Here is a 19,597-nt window from a genome sequence, read left to right as displayed (position 1 = left end):
TGTTACAGTGAGTGGTGTGGCGTTTATCAGTGTTACAGTGAGAGGTGTGGGGTATATCAGTGTTACAGTGAGGGGTGTGTGGCATATCAGTGTTACATTGATGTGTATGGGGTACATCAGTGTTACAGTGAGAGTTGTGGGGAATATCACTGTTACAGTGAGGGGTGAGTGGTATATCAGTGTTACAGTGAGAAGTGTGAGGTATATCAGTGTTACATCAGGAGTGTGGGTATATCAGTATTACAGTGAGGGGTGTGGGGTATATCGGTGTTAAAGTGAAAGGTGTGAGGTATATCAGTGTTACAGTTAGAGGTGTGAGTTATATCAGTGTTACAGAGGGGTGTGGCGTGCATCAGTGTAACAGTGAGAGGTGTGGGTTATATCAGTGTTACAGTGAGAGGTGTAGGGTACATCAGTGTTACAGTGAGTGTTGTGTGGTATATCCGTGTTAAAGTGAGAGGTGTGGGGTTAATCGTTGTTACCCTGAAGGGTGTGAGTTATATTAGTGTTACAGTGAGGGATGTGGGGTATATCAGTGTTACAATGAGGGGTGTGGCGTATATCAGTGTTACAGTGAGAGGTGTGGGGTATATCATTGTTACAGTGAAGGATGTGTAGTATATCAGTGTTACAGTGAGGGGTGTGGGTTGTATCAGTGTTAAAGTGGGGGGCTGGTGTATATCAGTTTTACAGTGAGGGTTGTGGTGTATATCAGTTTATACAGAGAGGGGTGTGGGGTATATCAGTATTACAGTGAGGGGTGTGAGGTATATCTGTGTGTTACATTGAACGGTGTGGGGTATATCAGTATTATAGTGAGGGGTGTGGGGTATAGCAGTGTTACAATGTGGGGTGTGGGATATATCAGTGTTACAGTGAGGGGTATGCGGTATACCAGTGTTACAGTGACGGGTGTGGGATATATCGGTGTTACAGTGAGGGGAGTGCGGTATATCGGTGTTACAGTGACGGGTGTGAGGTATATCAGTGTTACAGAGAGGGGTGTGGGGTATTTCAGTGTTACTTTGAGAGGCTGGAGTATAACAGTGTTACATTGCGGGGTGTGGGGTATATCAGTGTTACAGTGAGGGGTGTGAGGTATATCAGTGTTACAGTGAGGGGTGTGGGTTGCATCAGTGTTACAGTGAGGGGTGTGGCGGATATCAGTGTTAAAGTGAGAGGTGTGGGGTATATCAGTGTTACAGTGAGGGGTGTGTAGCATATCAGTGTTACATTGATGTGTATGGGGTACATCAGTGTTACAGTGAGAGTTGTGGGGTATATCACTGTTACAGTGAGGGGTGAGTGGTATATCAGTGTTACAGTGAGAGGTGTGGGGTATATCAGTGTTACATCAGGAGTGTGGGTATATCAGTATTACAGTGAGAAGTGTGGGGTATATCGGTGTTAAAGTGAAAGTGTGAGGTGTATCAGTGTTACAATTAGAGGTGTGAGTTATATCAGTGTTACAGTGAGGGGTGTGGGGTGCATCAGTGTAACAGTGAGAGGTGTGGGATATATCAGTGTTACAGTGAGAGGTGTAGGGTACATCTGTGTTACAGTGAGTGTTGTGGGGTATATCCGTGTTAAAGTGAGAGGTGTGGGGTTAATCGTTGTTACCCTGAAGGGTGTGAGTTATATTAGTGTTACAGTGAGGGGTGTGGGGTATATCAGTGTTACCTTGATGGGTGTGGCGTATATCAGTGTTCCAGTGAGGGGTGTGGGGTATATCAGTGTTACAGTGAGGCATGTGTAGTATATCAGTGTTACAGTGAGGGGTGTGGGGCGTATCAGTGTTAAAGAGGGGGTGTGGTGTATATCAGTTTTACAGTGAGGGTTGTGGTGTATATCAGTTTTACAGAGAGGGGTGTGGGGTATATCAGTATTACAGTGAGGGGTGTGAGGTATATCTGTGTGATACAGTGAGCGGTGTGGGTTATATCAGTATTACAGTAAGGGGTGTGGGGTATATCAGTGTTACATTGAGCGGTGTGGGGTATATCAGTATTATAGTGAGGGGTGTGGGGTATAGCAGTGTAACAATGTGGGGTGTGGGGTATATCAGTGTTACAGTGAGGGGTGTGCGGTATATCAGTGTTACAGTGATGGGTGTGGGATATATCGGTGTTACAGTGAGGGGTGTGCGGTATATCGGTGTTACAGTGAGGGGTGTGAGGTATATCAGTGTTACAGAGAGGGGTGTGGGGTATTTCAGTGTTACTTTGAGAGGCTGGAGTATAACAGTGTTACATTGCGGGGTGTGGGGTATATCAGTGTTACAGTGAGGGGTGTGGGTCATATCAGTTTTACAATGAGGGGTGTGGGGTATATCAGTGTTACAGTGAGGGGTGTGCGGTATATCAGTGGTACAGTGAGTGGTGTGGTGTATATCGGTGTTACAGTGAAGGGTGTGATGTATATCATTGTTACTGTGAGGTGTGTGGGGTATATCAATATTACAGTTAGGGGTGTGAGGTATATCAGTGTTACAGTGAGGGGTGTGAGGTATATCAGTTTTGCAGTGAGGGGTGTGGGTTGCCTCAGTGTTACAGTGAGGGGTGTGGCGTATATCAGTGTTACAGTGAGAGGTGTGGGTTATATCAGTGTTACAGTGAGGGGTGTGTGGCATATCAATGTCACATTGATGTGTATGGGGTACATCAATGTTACAGTGAGAGTTGTGGGGTATATCACTGTTACAGTGAGGGTTGAGTGTTATATCAGTGTTACAGTGAGAGGTGTGGGGTATATCAGTGTTACATCAGGAGTGTGGGTATATCAGTATTACAGTGAGGGGTGTGGGGTATATCGGTGTTAAAGTGAAAGGTGTGAGGTATATCAGTGTTACAGTTAGAGGTGTGAGTTATATCAGTGTTACAGTGAGGGGTGTGGGGTGCATCAGTGTAACAGTGAGAGGTGTGGCTATACCAGTGTTCGAGTGAGGCGTGTGGGATATATCAGTGTTACAGTGAGGGGTGTGAACTATATCAGTGTTACAGTGAGGGATGTGGGGTATATCAGTATTACAGTAAGGGGTGTGGGGTATATCAGTGTTACAGTGAGGGTGTGGGGTATATCAGTATTACAGTGAGGTGTGTGGGGTTAATCGGTGTTACCCTGAAGGGTGTGAGTTATAACAGTGTTACAGTGAGGGGTGTGCGGTATATCAGTGTTACTATCAGAGGGTGGAGTATAACAGTGTTACAGTGAGGGGTGTGGGGTATATCAGTGTTACTATGAGAGGGTGGAGTATAAGATTGTTACTGTGAGGTGTGTGGGGAAAATCAGTGTTACAGTGAGGGGTGTGAGGTATATCGGTGTTGCAGTTAGAGGTGTGAGGTAAATCAGTGTTACAGTGAGAGGTGTGGGGTATATCAGTGTTACTATGAGAGGGTGGAGTATAACAGTGTTAAAGTGATGGCTGTGGAGTATATCAGTGTTACATCAGGGGTGTGGGGTATATCAGTGTTACAGTGAGGGATGTGTGTTATATCAGTGTTACAGTGAGGGGTGTGGGGTGTTTCAGTGTTAAAGTGAGAGATGTGGTGTATATCAGTGTTACAGTGAGGGTTGTGAGGTATATCTGTGTGTTACAGTGAGGGGTGTGGGGAATATCAGTATTACAGTAAGGGGTGGTGGGTATTTCAGTGTTACATTGAGGGGTGTGGGGTATATCAGTATTATAGTGAGTGGTGTGGGGTATAGCAGTGTTACAATGTGGGGTGTGGGGTATATCAGTGTTACAGTGAGGGGTGTGGGGTATATCAGTGTTACAGTGAGGGGTGTGGGGTATATCAGTGTTACAATGACGGGTGTGGGATATATCAGTGTTAAAGTGAGAGGTGTAGGGTACATCAGTGTTACAGTGAGTGTTGTGGGGTATATCCGTGTTAAAGTGAGAGGTGTGGGGTTAATCGGTGTTACCCTTAAGGGTGTGAGTTATATCAGTGTTACAGTGAGGGGTGTGGGGTATATCAGTGTTACTATGAGAGGGTGGAGTATAACAGTGTTACTGTGAGGTGTGTGGGGAAAATCAGTGTTGCACTGAGGGGTGTGCGGTATATCGGTGTTCCAGTGAGAGGTGTGAGGTCTATCAGTGTTAAAGTGAGAGGTGTGGGATATATCAGTGTTACTATGAGAGGTTGGAGCATAACAGTATTACAGTGAGGGGTGTGTGGTATATCAGTGTGTTATAGTGAGGGGTGTGGGGTATATCAGTGTTATAGTGAGGGGTGTGGGGTATATCACTGTTAAAGTGAGGGCTGTGGGCTGTACCATTGTTACAGTGATGGTGTGGGATATATCAGTGTTACAGTAAGGGTTGTGGGCAATATCAGTGTTACAGTGAGCTGTGTGTGGTATCTCAGTGTTACAGTGAGGGGTGTGGCTATACCAGTCTAACAGTGAGGGATGTGGGGTATATCAGTATTCCAGTAAGGGATGTGGGGTATATCAGTGTTGCAGTGAGGGGTGTGGGGTATATCAGTATTACAGTGAGGTGTGTGGGGTTAATCGGTGTTACCCTGAAGGGTGTGAGTTATATCAGTGTTACAGTGAGGGGTGTGGGGTATATCAGTGTTACTATCAGAGGGTGGAGTATAACAGTGTTACAGTGAGGGGTGTGGGGTATTTCAGTGTTACTATGAGAGGGTGGAGTATAAGAGTGTTACTGTGAGGTGTGTGGGGTGATTCAGTGTTACAGTGAGAGGTGTGGCATATATAACTGTTACAGTGAGAGGTGTAGGGTATGTCAGTGTTACAGTGAGGGGTGTGGCGTATATCAGACAGTGAGAGCTGTGGGGTATATCAGTGTTACAGTGAGGAGTGTGGAGTGTATCAGTGTTGCAGTGAGGGGTTTGGGGTATATCAGTGTTACAGTGAGGGATGTGTGGTATATCAGTGTTACAGTGAGGAGTGTGTGGTGTATCAGTGTTAAAGTGAGGGGTGTGTGTATATCAGTGTTACATTGAGGGGTGTGGGGTATATCAGTGTTATAATGAGTGGTGTCGGGTATAGCATAGTTAAAATGACGGGTGTGGGGTATATCGGTGTTACAGTGAGGGGTTTGGGGTATAACAGTGTTACAGTGAGGGGTGTGGGTATATCAGTGTTGAAGTGAGGGGTGCGGGTGTTATCATTGTTACAGTGAGGGGAGTGGGGTATATCAGTGTTTCAGTGAGGGGTGTGGGGTATATCAGTGTTATAGTGAGGGGTGTGGGGTATATCAGTGTTACAGTGAGGGTTTTGGGATATGTCAGTATTACAGTGAGGGATGTGAGGTATATCAGTGTTACGGTGAGGGGTGTGAGGTATATAAGTGTCATAGTGAGGGGTGTGGGGTAGTTAATTGTTACAATGAGGGGTGTGGATTATAGCAGTGTTACAGTGAGTCGTGTGTTGTATATCAGTCTTATCGTGAGGGGTGTGGGGTATATCAGACTTAATGTGTGGGGTGTGGGGTGTATCAGTGTTACAGTGAGGGGTATCAGGTATATCAGTGGTGTATGAGTTGTGTGGGGTATCTCAGTGTTAAAGTGAGATGTGTGGGGTATATCGATGTTACAGTGAGGGGTGTGGGGTATATCAGTGTTACAGTGATGGGTGTGGGGTATATCAGTGTTACAGTAAGGGGTGCGAGGTATATCAGTATTACAGTGAGGGGTGCGGGGTATATCATTGTTAAAGAGATGGGTGCGGGGACAATCAGTGTTACAGTGAGGGGTGTGGGGTATATCATTGTTACAGTGAGGGGTGTGGTGTATATCAGTGTTCCAGTGAGGGGTGTGGGTTATATCACTGTTTCAGTGAGGAGTGTGGTGTACATCAGTGTTACAGTGAGGGGTGTGGGGTATAACGGCGTTACAGTGAGGGGTGTGGGGATAATCAGTGTTACAGTGAGGGGTGTGGGGTATATCAGTGTTACAGTGAGGGGTGCGGGGTATTTCAGTGTCACAGTGAGGGGTGTGAGGTATATAAGTGTTTCAGTGAGGGGTGTGGGGTATATCAGTGTTAATATGAGGGGTGTGTGGTATATCAGTGTTAATGTGAGGGGTGTGGGGTAGATCAGTGTTACAGTGAAGGGTGTGGGGGAGATCAGTGTTACAGTGAGGGGTATCGGGTATATCAGTGTTATATGAGTTGTTTGGGGTATATCAGTGTTACAGTGAGGGGTGTGGGGTCTATCAGTGTTACAGTGAGGGGTGTGGGGTATGTCAGTGTTACAGTGAGGGGTGTGAGGTATATAAGTGTTACAGTGAGTGGTGTGGTGTATATCAGTATTACAGTGAGGGATGTGAGGCATATCTGTGTGAGGGGCTGGTCCCTCACACACTGAGCCTCACATTCATACACACTTCAGCTGGGTCTGGATCACTGGAACCTGAGACTGGTCCCTCACACACTGAGCCTCACATTCACGCACACTTCAGCTCGGTCTGGATCACTGGACCCTGAGACTGGTCCCTCACACACTGATCCTCACATTCACACACTCTTCAACTGGGTCCGGATCACTAGACCCTGATGCTGGTCCCTCACTCACTGAACCCTTACATTCACACACACTTCAGCTGGGTCTGGAACACTGGACCCTGAGGCTGCTGGTCCCTCACACACTGAGCCCTTACATTCACACACACTTCAGCTGGGTCTGGTTCACTGGACCCTGAGACTGGTCCCTCAAACACTGATCCTCACATTCACACACTCTTCAACTGGGTCTGGATCACTGGACCCTGAGGCTGGACCCTCACACACTGAACCCTTACATTCACACACACTTCAGCTGGGTCTGGATCACTGGACCCTGAGACTGGTCCCTCACACACTGAGCCTCACATTCACACACACTTCAACTGGGTCTGGATCACTGGACCCTGACGCTGGTCCCTCACACACTGAGCATCACATTCACACACACTTCAGCTGGGTCTGGATCACTGGACCCTGAGGCTGGTCCCTCACACACTGAGCCCTTACATTCACACACACACTTCAGCTGGGTCTGGATCACTGGACCCTGAGGCTGGTCCCTCAAACACTGAGCCTCACATTCACACACTCTTCAGCTGGGTCTGGATCACTGGACCCTGAGGCTGGTCCCTCACACAGTGAGCCTTACATTCACACACACTTCAGCTGGGTCTGGATCACTGGACCCTGATACCGGATATGCAGTGCATGAGTTAGGACAATGGCGGGGTTTTCCTGCAGAAAGTGAGCCTCAGTATGTTTTCGGTGAAGGAGAGCTAAATGAAAGCGACACTATTTTACTGTTCACAAGGTTAGAATCACATTGCTGTCACGGTGCCCAATCTGACTTGTGGTCACAGATGTCTGACAGCAGGTAATGGCCACCTGGGTCATTTCTTCCTGAGAAGAGTCTGCAGCTGTTCACACACTGTGCTACTGGTTCTCATTGCCAGTGGTGTTGCTACTCTGCAAACACCATTGTACATAGACAGTGGGAAAGGGGACTCACTGCTGGAAACACCACCGTTCACAGACACCAGGACAATGGAATCAGGTCCACAATGAACATCACTTCAGTTCCAATAAATTCCACAGAGCCGCAGGTGATGGAGAAGCTGTTCGTGAACTGGAGAATGTAAACTTTCAAAGACAATTCATGCTGATTGATATAATGATCTGTTTATTATTCTCCAGGTATTTCCACACACAAAAACCAACACAGTTATCATTCACTTCCTGATATTCTTCAGCTATTAAATCGAAAGGTGTATTCTCCTTTTACACTACCCTGGGATAACCCACGTGTTCTGATGTTCATCCGGCAATAAACATTCCATGGTCACAACATCCGAAACCTCAATGCTGGGACTTGTATCTCTTTGTGTCCAGGAGCATGATTTAATCCAATTAAACTGCTACTGCTATTATAAACCACTGTCTACATAATGGTCTTCTACCTTGTTCACAGACACTTACATAGGAAACCGTAGGCCTTGTCAGATATTGCCCAGTGTTATGTCTGAAGAAGCCTGGGCCTGAGTTGTAGCCTGCTGAGGTTCAGGTAAAATATAACTCAGGATACGATATGTGATGTAATGCAGATCTAATGTTGGGAATTGCTCTGAACTTTTCTTTCCTGAACTAAATTAAATATTATTCTCAGAGGATACTTCAACCCATTTTTCAGCTCATCTCTGAATTTACTCTGGGTTACTGCATAAATACACGTGTTTGTACAGCAGCTCAAAAGCAGCAGCATATAGCTGGTATAGTCTGCAATAAGCATCGGATCATTGTAACCTGTATAATAATACTGGTTTGTAATTCGCATTAATAAGAAAAATATCACATAGGTTGCCCAGAGCAGTATGAAGTTACCGGATATAGTGAAGAGTAAGATGATGGATTTCCTTCGGTTCTCCATCTCCGGATCATTGTGATTCTCATCTTTCTTGCTGCCCCTCAGCCTCCTGCGGACTCTGTTGGCCGCCAAAATGTATTCTACAGTCAGAGCATTGAGCAGCAATATCAGGAATATTGGGAGCAGTGGGGTTAAACAACGGTTAATCCAGCCAAATGTTACCCAAGCAGTTACAGTGTAATACTCGGGTTTTACATTACACAACCAGGGTACATTGTCGATTGTATAGTTGGGTTCAAAAGTAAAGAACCAGGGGATGTTTTTTATACAGAACAGCAGGCACACGGTTCCTATAACCAGGGATGCAGTTTTTTCGATGCAATATTTAGTCCTCAGCTTCTGGCAACAAATGGTAACAAAACGATCGAAAGTGAAAGCGATTGTGAACCAGACAGAAATATCGGTGACTGCACGAATCAGCGCTATGAGGAAAGAACACACAGGTGTGATGTACAGGAAGGTAGTCGGGAAATAATAATCATTAATCCGAACCAGTATCACATCAGTGATAATGATCAGTAGATCCGCCGCTGACATGGCCACCAGGTAGCGAGTGATACATCTGGAGAGACCGCACTTTCCCCGGGACAGGATCACAATCGTCACCACATTAGCTGTAAAAGTGAAACAAACAGAACCAGGGAATCAGGCGTCAGGTTACAGCAAGGGAGCCAGTTACACAGGATTTGGTGTGAAATGTACTTTACTGCAGGATCTGGGGACTGGAACTGAACTCTTTACCGCTGCTAGAATTGTCTAGCAGAACAGGATTTTAACATACAATTGCAATGTTAAATATCTATGAGTGTGCGTTAAATACCCGAAAATAAACGATTCACAAAGAGTATAGAATAGACATATAGACTCTGGAAATTTCCTCGGAGCTGTTACCCTTCTGCCACTGCAACTTCGTAGAAAGTGGTGCAGAAATCCACCGGAGATCCGAGTAAACTACTGGCCATTTAAATGTATAAATAAATGGACAGTGTGAGAAGGAGTTATGGATAATTGCGAAAAGTAGCAGTTCAGTGACGGAAGAAGAAATGAACAGAAAACTAATTGAAAATAAGTCGTGAATGGTCAATTCTCAATTGGGAGATGTTTGGGCAGAGCTGAGAATGCCCCCAGACCGAAATGCAGTGAATGCTAAAGGGGAACAACCGAGGGTGAGACAAAGTGCGGGATTTGGTTCCGTGGGCAGGAAAGGGGAGCGGATACAAGGTGTGGGCACGAAATGGCTCAGAGTTCTCATGTTGTATTCGCAGACTGTTTCTAGGATTAAAGACCTTTGGACAAACTACTGTCAAACACCACGATAATAGGGGAGTTGATATGTTTCAACTCAACCAAGTTACAACAGTTACGTTTATAATCCACCAGATAAACATTTAATCTGATCAACTGACTTCTTGGCCGGAAGTCGCAGGTCTTTGCATTGGTGCCTTGGACAGTGCAACCCCCATCTGGACAAATTCTAACAATAACCACAAGGGGGAGAAGTTCAGATGTGATCATGAACAAACAACCTTATCTTGCACCTTCTTCTGTAATCCTAGGAAAAATATACATTCCAAAGTACACAATGGCACAAGGGGCATAATCTTCTCCTCGCTTTTGACGCCTCTAATAATGGAGCAAACTTCAGAGGGAGCTGTGGGTGGCGATCTCCAGACCGAAGCAAAGATACAGTACAAGTGACAATAGAGGCTGTAGTCCAGCCCAGGAGATACCTGCCGAGATTGAGCTTCAGAAAAGCTCCGTGGTGAAGTCTAAACTCTGAATTGGCAGAATCCATCTTTAATATTAATCCGGCACATAGCAATATGGAGAATCTGTCTCTGGTGAGAAAGACTGGCGGAAAATACATCCCAGCGGATGTGGGACATTATATATACCTGAGCTTCCAGCGCAATCTATCAACAATGTAAGATATGCTCAGAAGTGTTTGTTTCGGATTCCTTTGCTGTGCAGGATAGTGTGATACAAAGCAGTTGTTCCAACTTGATATAGGTAAAGAGCTCCATGTGTTCATTTGTAAAAAAATAGAGACAGACAGAGAGCGAGAGAAAGACTACATATACAAAAGAAACATCGGCACTGAAAAGATGTCCTGAAAAAGATAACGCGGCTGGAGTAGAAATAATTAACTGCATTCCCGTTCAACTGTGTTTGGACAATACAGTCTTAGCTGGAAATTAAATCACATGGGTATATAATATTAATATAGTTAAGTATGAGTGTGTGGTATGTGGGGTGGGGGGGTGTGGTTACCATGGATACAGAAGTATAATAGAAATCTACAGAGAAAAATGGACACAGTAACTCTGAATCAAACACAAGAAATGGGCCGTCCTGTGCTGTTTACAAGACGGAGGTGGGCCTTCTTGAACCGCTGCAGTCCGTGTGGTGACGGTGCTCCACAGAGTTGTTAGCTGGTGAGCTGCATGAAATAATGGCGAAGATATGAGGAGATAATATTTCCGACTGGACATTGCAAACGGCCAAATCTGTCAGTAATTTATGTATCTGAACTATACAACCTCATAAAAGTTGGTAAAATCATGTCTCCTGTTCAGTATTTGTCAAATCACTTAATTAATTCAACAATTGGAATATTATTACAACAACAACAATAATTTCTACTTATATAGCGCCTTTATAAAACTTCCCGAGGTGCTTCACAGGAGTGTTATAAGACATAACAAATAAATTTGGCACCGAGCCACATAAGAATAAATTAGGACCGATTACCAAAAGTTTGGTCAGAGGTAGGTTATAAGCACTGTCTTCAAGGAAGAAAGGGAGGTATAGAGGCGGTGAGGATTTAGGGAGGCTGTTCAAGAGCTCAGGGCTCGGACAGCTGAAGGCACGGCCACCAATGGTTGAGCAGTTATAATCAGGGATGCACAAGAGGGTAGAATTTGAGGAGCGCAGACATCTTGGGAGGTTGCGATGCTAAAGCAGATTACAGAGATAGCGAGGGACGAGGCCATGGAGGGATTTGTACAAAGAAGGATAATTTTGGAATCGAGGTATTGTTGAACCGGGATCAATGTGGCTCAGCGAGCACAGGTGGGATTTCGTGCGAGATTGGACATGCACTGGCGAGTTTTGAATGACCTCAAGTTTACATAGGGTAGAATGTAGAAGGTCAGCCAGGAGTGTGTTGGAGCTGTACAAACTAGAGGTAATTAAGGCATGGATGGAGGTTTCAGCAGCAGAGGAACTGAGGCAGGGGCGGAGACGGGCAATGTTATGGAGGTGGAAACAGGTGGATTTATATATGCTGCAGATATATGGCCAGAATATTATTTCCCGTTCTAATATGATAGCTAGATTGCGAACTGTCTGGTTCAGTCACAGACAGAACACGGGAGAGGGATCGAGTCTTTGGTTAGTGAACACAGTTTGTGGCGGGACCCAAAGAAAATTCCATCGGTATTCCCAATATTTAATTGGACAACATTTCTGCTCAACAAGTACTGAATGTCGGACAAGCAGTCTGCCAATTTAGAGAGTTTGGAGGCCTCGAGACAAGTGGGGTGAGGTAGAGCTAGGTATCAGCAGTCTACATGTGGAAACTGAAGCTGTGTTTTCGGATGATGTCGGCAAGGGGCATCATATCGTGGAGAACATGTGGGGGCCAATGATAAATTCCTGGGGAACACGATATGCAACGATTTATCGTGAGAATAGAAGCGAATGCAAGTGATGTTCTGGCTACGATTAGGGAGATACGGATGGAACCAGGCATGTGCACTCCCACCCAGTTGGAGAGCCATTGGTGGAAAATGGAGCACTCAACCATATCAAAGGCTGCGGACTGGTCGAGAATGATGAGGAGGGAAAGTTTATCTTTGTCAATGTCACAAAGGATGCCATTTGTGACTTTGATAAGAGCAGTTTCGGTAGTGTGGCATGGTCAATACCAGACTGAAGGGTTTCAAACATGGAGTTCCGGGAGGTGACAACATGTTCAAGGACTTTGGAGTGGAAATTAAGGTTGGAGAGAGAGCGGTAGCTTGCAAGGCCAGTGGGGTGAAGGGTTGTTTTTTGAGCAGAGGGGTGATGACGGTAGATTTGAAGGAGAGGAGCTTGGTGGGAATAGGGTCAAGATCAAGTGAGCAGGAAGTGGGTCTCATGGATAAGATGAGCATGGAGAGGTCAAGAGGGGCAGATCAGGGAGAGACTAGAGAGAGATGCGACTTCATGGCTCGGGCAGGGTGGAAAGTTAGATGATGTTTGACCTGTTGGGCTAGAGGAAGGAAGAGAAGTGGCAGAGGCAGCTGATTGGGTGTTCTCAATCTTTGAGATAAATAATTCCATGAGCTACTCACACTTGTTGATGGAGGTGAGTGTGTAGGTGACTGGGGAGAGGAGTTTAACAAGATGGTTAACAGTCGAGAATAGTAGCCGGGGGTTATATTTCCATTCTAGAATGATGTTGGAATAGTGAGCAGTTTTAGCAGACACGTGTAGGGCCCGATAATACTTTATGCAGTCTAGCCAAATCTGGCGTAGAATGGTTAAATCAGTTGTCCGACACATCCGTACAAGTCTGCGGCCCTTGTACTTGAGTGAGCGAGAATGAGGGCTGTACCAGGGGAAAGGCCAGGGTGAGAGAGATTGATTGTTTTAATATGAAATAGGGCATCAAAGGTTATGGTGAGGGGATATTGGGGGAGATTGGTGGCTGCAGAAATGTCATTGTCAATTCATTCATTATCTCCTCTGCTTAAACAGGGTCACAGTTTAAATATTGGTGATACCTGATTAACAAATATTCTCGTAACAAAACGATTTGACAATTATTCTTGTTTCTAATAGAAGCTGCTATATAATGAGAGGACAAAAATGGAAACAATGTCCTTCTCTCACTGAATCCAACCACCACTGTTGCCAGTTACAAATCAATATATCATTATTACTGTGTCTTAATATTTCTATTTTCCAAGCCCTCCATCCCTTCAGTCACCGGTTCCACTGCCAGTGCAATGTCACAAATATAATCATTACATGTGTGTACAACTGATTGCAAATATTTAAAAATGAAATTTGTGGCTACGGACCATAACTGTGCTTGGTGCACGAATTCAGCTCTGAATAAATACATCACCACTATGGTTTCAGGATTTCCTTAAAACACAACCGTATTTGTCCGAAATGGCGTGAAATAAAACACGTGTATTTTACACTCCAGCAAAGTTAATGTGGCCTTTCACTGTTTGTCAGAAGATGGTTTCTGCAACGTCGTAACATACCTTGTAATGTAACTGAATGTATATATATACTACATCAAGGTCCACAAACACAACATCTGGTTGGTAAAGTTGGCTAAGGTTTGCGTTATTCGGAAAAACTGCCATGGGAATGCCATGCGAATGTCAGACTAGATTTTCGACAGGGTATCAAACCCAAAAACTTCTGATTCAGATGGGAGCCCCGGCTGTTACATTTAAAGGCCAGGTAGAGAAGTTACCCAGAGCATGCAAAGAGGAGAACATTTGCGAGGGGTTCCTGACGCTGCTAACGATTAATTGAAACAATTCCACACTCTAACGACATCCCACTGTGTGAATACTGGGCTCATTCTCACTTAGAACCGCATTGCTCCGAGACATTCCATGAAAAACAATGTTAGATTTTGAGTCGGAGATTCAAAAACATTGTAATATCAATAAACATCTCACAAAGATTGGAGGGAATGGAGGACAGATATTCTCGGAATTTCCGATAGTGACCCAAACCTGACAAATAATCACCTCAGGACCGACAGAGCAATGACCAGGCCCTCCAGGTAATACAGCGAGACACGGATTTATACAATCGGTAACCTGTTAAAATGAGTGCTGGAATCTCTATGGGCTGCAATAATATCATCGGACATTTTTTCCTGTAGAACATTCAGATACACTGAAATTGGACCTGCGATTACCGGAAATCTCATTGCAGAAATGACTCTGGTGCTTGACGTATAGGAACGCAGGATTAGATCATTCTGCCCCACAAGCCTTTTCCACCATTCCAGTAGACCATGGGTGATCGGCACCCTCACTCCAATTACCGTCTTGGTTCCATATCCCTTGATACCCTGACCTTAACAAATCTATCGATCAGAGTCTGTAAAATTTACAACTGACCATTAATTGACAGGATTTTGGGAGAACGAGTGTAAATTTCGACTAAACTTTGTGTGAGAAAGTGTTTACTGATGTCACTCCTAAATGGCCGAGCTCCAATTTTAAGATAATGCCTTCTGGTTTAGATTACACCGCCATAGGAAGCAGTTTCTGTGCCTACACTATCGAACACCTTTATCTATTTAAATAGCTCGGTTATATCACGCTTCACCCTTCTAAACACAATGGAATACAAGGCAAGGTTATGCAGCCTTTTCTCATATTTGAATACTTTAAACCGTGGTATCAGTCTGGTTAACTTGCGCTGAAACCCCTCGAAGGCCAATCCATATATCATGCGATATGCTGCACAAAACTCAACGTATATATTCGAAATGAGATCTGACCAAATCTCTGTACAGCGAGAAAAGCACTTCCTCAGTTGTAAATATCTTCCCCCTTGTGTAAAAGCCAAAATTCGGTCAACATTTAAGTCTATTCTGTGGTTCCTTCCATGCAACCAACTATCGAACCAAGTCGTAAGATTACCGCCAATTCCGTGGGTTCCCATTTTTACGAATAATAACTGAAAAACATTATCAAAGCAGGGCCTTAACTGACACTGTAATACAATTTGAGACGATGGGAACAGACATTCCAATGCACCGAGTACTGATCATATTTATTGTTAAAATTACCGCAGCTGACACAATATTGAATGGAAATAACAATTTGGCGCTTTTGCTTCACAAACTAAGCACCTCACCGGGAACACCAATTACCAAGCCGAGAACTGGAACACCACAAATGGTAATACAATAAGTCAAACTGTATTGATCTCTGAGAAATGATGGGGACTCTTGGTGCGGCACATGTTACAACGGACCATGTGAGCTCATATAGTCAGAGATACTCTTAGTACTACAGGGGCGAAACTTGCAGTAGGAGCATTAGGCTGCATTGATCCTGAGATTTGTGAGAGTCTGCGGGACAGTGAGACAACTCACTTCAATCTGTTCTCATTGAGTAACCTCTTCAAACAGACTCTGCAGAGTGTTAAAAAGAAAACAGCCATAATATTGGACTTTAATGCTGACCATATTTCTTCAAACATAAACATGCAATGCAATTTATTAGTACAAGGTGATGGGAACACAGGAGACGGAATGTGAGATTTCAGTCTCCCAACTGAAGTGGGAAAGTTAGTCAGTGGTACAATGGGTGATAAAACACACTGGTTCGATACCCTGGGCTCTGCCACATAACCTGTAAATGTGAGGTAGAGGAATGTAATACAGACACAGATTACAGGGCGATATGACAGATGTGTTCAAAATTATTGACAGGATGGAAGAAGGTAGATAGAAGCAGACTGATTCCAGTAGATGTGTGTTGCAGAATGAGGAGCTGCAGAAAGTAGATGAAATAGAAGACAATGGAACAGAGACAAGAGAGAGCGGGAGAAGCTTTTTTTTACAGGGATTGGGGAGGCGGTGGCGTTCAGTTACATGGATCGAGGTTGAGGCAGAAACTGTCAGAATTCAAAGTAGATTGGGTCCGTGGCTGGAGGAAGAGACGATAAAGGGATATGGAGACCGGGTGGTTAAAGGTGAATAGAAATTCCTCTATCTCTCAGTATCTGAAGCAAAATTAAAGTGAATGTGTGTGGATAACCGAGCGGACAGACTTACTGAGGGTACAGTCGATGTTCTATCACCCTGCAAGCGTTTGGTCTGAACAATAAATGTGTGCGATTAATATAAAGGGACCATGACCCGGCATGGAGACGGTGCTTTGGTTAAAATGCAGGTATTGAATCTAAAGCGGGTTTTTAAATGTGGACATACCCAGGACAGCTGCATAGAGCGCCGCTGCCTTGTTCCAATCGTTCTCTCACAGCACGGATTCCCGGTCTGACCTGTACCGCTGCAGGAATGGATGTGACAGAAACCAGCTGCCTCCCACCGGCTGAAGGTAGAACAATCTCCGCCGGGAGGGTGAAGGCGAGTCTGAGAACAGGCTGGTGACCGGTCAGTGGCGAGGATGAGGGAGAGAGTCTGTGTTCCTGCATGGAGCACAACCCCACACTCGGCATGGATTGTGATCACCAGGAATAATATCCGGCACTTTGCTGGAACCAGACCGAGAACAGCGGGTAGATTCTGATTAACGGGACTGAACAAATCCCGGTCCTGACTGTCCGAATTCCCAGGTATATGTCCATGATCGGCTGTCAGTGTCCATCTCCACAGCAGGAGTAAATGGAGCATTTTACAACATGCTGAATGTTCAGTAAAATATAATCTGTCAGATATTACCGAGTGTTACGGGAAAGGAGAGCAGGCACGGAAAAATGCAATTAAAATAATCCATTGAATCACACATCTCAGATAAAACGGAACCAGTTTGAAAGACATTACATGGGGAAATAATGTGAAGATTTTATGAGGGTTAATGAAAATTAAAAAGGCATCAAATGATCAGTCACTTAAAAAGGTAGAGCGGGAAATACAGTCACTGACTTTCAGCCTTTTAATTGAATTGAGAAGAATAGTTTAAAAATATAATTACTGAAATAAGAGCAAGAATAAAGTTAATCCCAACTTTATTCACGACGTTAGTAACGGAATTTAATCACTTACCGGAGATTCCCACGGCTGCTATAATCGGATAGTAAATCATTACCGCCTGTATAACTGGCGGTAACCAGGAAAATGGATAGGCAACAAACTGAACTCTCATTCTGTCCGAGAAGTGATGATGACTCTTGGCACTGAACACAGGGCTCCAACTGACTGTGAGATGAGAGCTGATGAGAAAAATGTAATTATAATTGCGGGAGATTTCCCGTGGGACCATGAAAGATCAGGAGCATTGATATTACTTCCAGTCATTTGGCAGCACGTCAACACCCTTCACAGTAATGTTTGTGCTGCACTGATTATATCCAAACTAATAATACAAGTGTTTGTCGTGAAACCACCCAAAGATTGGAGTGATATTTTGCTCACATTTCTAACTAACAATGTACAGAAAGCCGGGCCCTGCCGGCAATGCTGCACCACATTTAACAGAAGCAGCTCCAGTTTTCCTCCTGGTATGTGAGACGGTTAAATCCTGTCGATGCACCAACTGAATTCCCCGAATTCTGAAAGATGTTTCAATGTTTACACCACTCCGGGCGTTCGTCACTCATCCGTCTCACTGTGGGAGTTCTGGTTGGCAATTGAATCAGAAATATATGTCTTTAGCACGGAAGGGGTCGGGCATTGCACCAGCACCTTGCAGAAAAATGAATGTTACTGATAGTGTAAAAAGTTGCTGAATTAATAGTGCAGAAAATGCAGTCTCATACTATAGCTCACTCACTTATTTTGCCTGCATATCGTAAAATTGTCAAAATAATGCTTGGTGATGAAGCGCAACAAGAAATTGCTAAAATTCCGCTGTCTGACGACACAATTCGGAGAAGGATCAATGATGTGTCATCTAACATTGAAGAAAATGTATCCCAGAAACTTACAAACTCGAATTTTGCTTTGCAAATCGACGAGTCGGTCGACATTATTGGTAAAGCACAATTATTATCATTTGTTCACTTCATTAATGAAAACGAGATATTGCACCAATTTCTGTGCTGGAGAGAACTTCCAGAAAATACTAGAGGTCAAGACATGTTTGATTCTGTGAATTCATATTTAGAAGACTTCAAAATTTCCTGGGACTCGTGTGTTGGAATCTGCACGGACGGTCTCCATCTATGGTGGGACATGTCAAAGGATTCATTACCCTCGCAAAAAAAATAATCCAAATATATTATTCACCCATTGCTTTTTGCATAGAGAAGCACTTGTTGCAAAGACATTACCACTACAATTAAAATCTTGTTAGATCAAGTTGTTAATATTGTAAATTGTATAAAATCAAGTGCTTCAAAAACTCGCTTGTTTAAACAGCTCTGCAAAGCTATGGATGCACAGCACGAATGTTTACTTTTGCATTCAGAGGTAAGATGACTTTCAAAGGGAAATGTCTTATGTCGTGTATTTGAACTGAAAAGAAGAATTCTCAGTATTTTTGAAAGAGAAGGAAACGATACCTTTTGCAAATACCTTAAGAGTGAAATGTGGTGTGCTAAGTTACCATATTTGGCAGGTATATATAATTGTTTTAACAGTGTTAATACCAGTATGCAAGGGCCAAATGTAAACATTCTCACCTCTGCAGACAAGCTATTAGCTTTTCAGGAAAAAATTATATCTGGAAAAAGAGAGCAACAGAAAACAATCTTGAAATGTTCACTTTGATACCAAATCACAGTATTAAAAAGGTTGCTCCTATAGTGATAGAGCATTTGGCATCACTGGAATAAAATTTCAAAAAATATTTTCCATCTTTGGATGTAGAGAAGTGTGAGTGGGTAAGAAATCCATTTTCTCCAATTAGTATGTCAGATTTTGATCTTACATTGCATGAAGAAGAATTGACTTCTAGTTCTACAGACCGTCGTCTTAAAATGAAACATTCAGATATGTCTCTTGATGCGTTCTGGATTTCTATTGAAGAAGAATATCCTGTAATATCAAAAAAAGCCTTGATAATTCTGATGCAGTTTTCAACATCATATCTGTGTGAATTAGGGTTCTCAAATCTTAGAAGCATCAAATGTAAAAACATGGGAAATACTTGGTGAACTTGAACACGAAATGAGAGTTGCCTTATCGGTTATACGCCCTAATACTTGTGACATAACTAAAAAAAGTCAGGCTCAAGTATCACGTTAAAATTCTAATTAATCTATAATTAACGTGAGGAATTATTATTATATATTATTATGTTATTGTTACTTTCAGAATGAAAAATAATTAATAATATACATGTGTACAATGTTGAATATCTTCATATAGTGTGATTAATAAAATGTTTTATAAATTTTCTGAAACTTGCTTTTATTTAACCTGTGTTCACCTTTTAATCCCTTCACGTGTGCCACCAAAAATCCTAGTATTTGAAAATGTGCCGCGAACACAAAAAGTTTGAGAACCACTGTTCCAGACAGTATCTCTGTTCATAAATAGAAGTATAG

At 43.6% G+C, this 19,597-nt stretch overlaps 1 protein-coding gene across 1 annotated transcript; it reads right to left on the bottom strand.

Moving 5' to 3' along the window:
- Nucleotides 1–7,498: 7,498 nt before the first annotated feature.
- LOC139248757 (probable G-protein coupled receptor 139) lies at nucleotides 7,499–17,253 on the bottom strand. Its single transcript, XM_070872179.1, has 3 exons — nucleotides 17,154–17,253; nucleotides 8,114–9,006; nucleotides 7,499–7,597 (listed from the first exon to the last, which is right to left on the bottom strand). The coding sequence occupies exons 1-3, from the start codon at nucleotides 17,251–17,253 to the stop codon at nucleotides 7,499–7,501; spliced, it is 1,092 nt and encodes a 363-aa protein (XP_070728280.1).
- Between the last annotated feature and the right edge of the window lie 2,344 nt (nucleotides 17,254–19,597).

Source organism: Pristiophorus japonicus, unplaced genomic scaffold (assembly GCF_044704955.1).
Source record: "Pristiophorus japonicus isolate sPriJap1 unplaced genomic scaffold, sPriJap1.hap1 HAP1_SCAFFOLD_291, whole genome shotgun sequence".
NCBI classification, from domain to species: domain Eukaryota; kingdom Metazoa; phylum Chordata; class Chondrichthyes; family Pristiophoridae; genus Pristiophorus; species Pristiophorus japonicus.
Note: the sequence above shows the minus strand (reverse complement) of the source record. Positions and strands in the feature narration are given on the sequence as shown.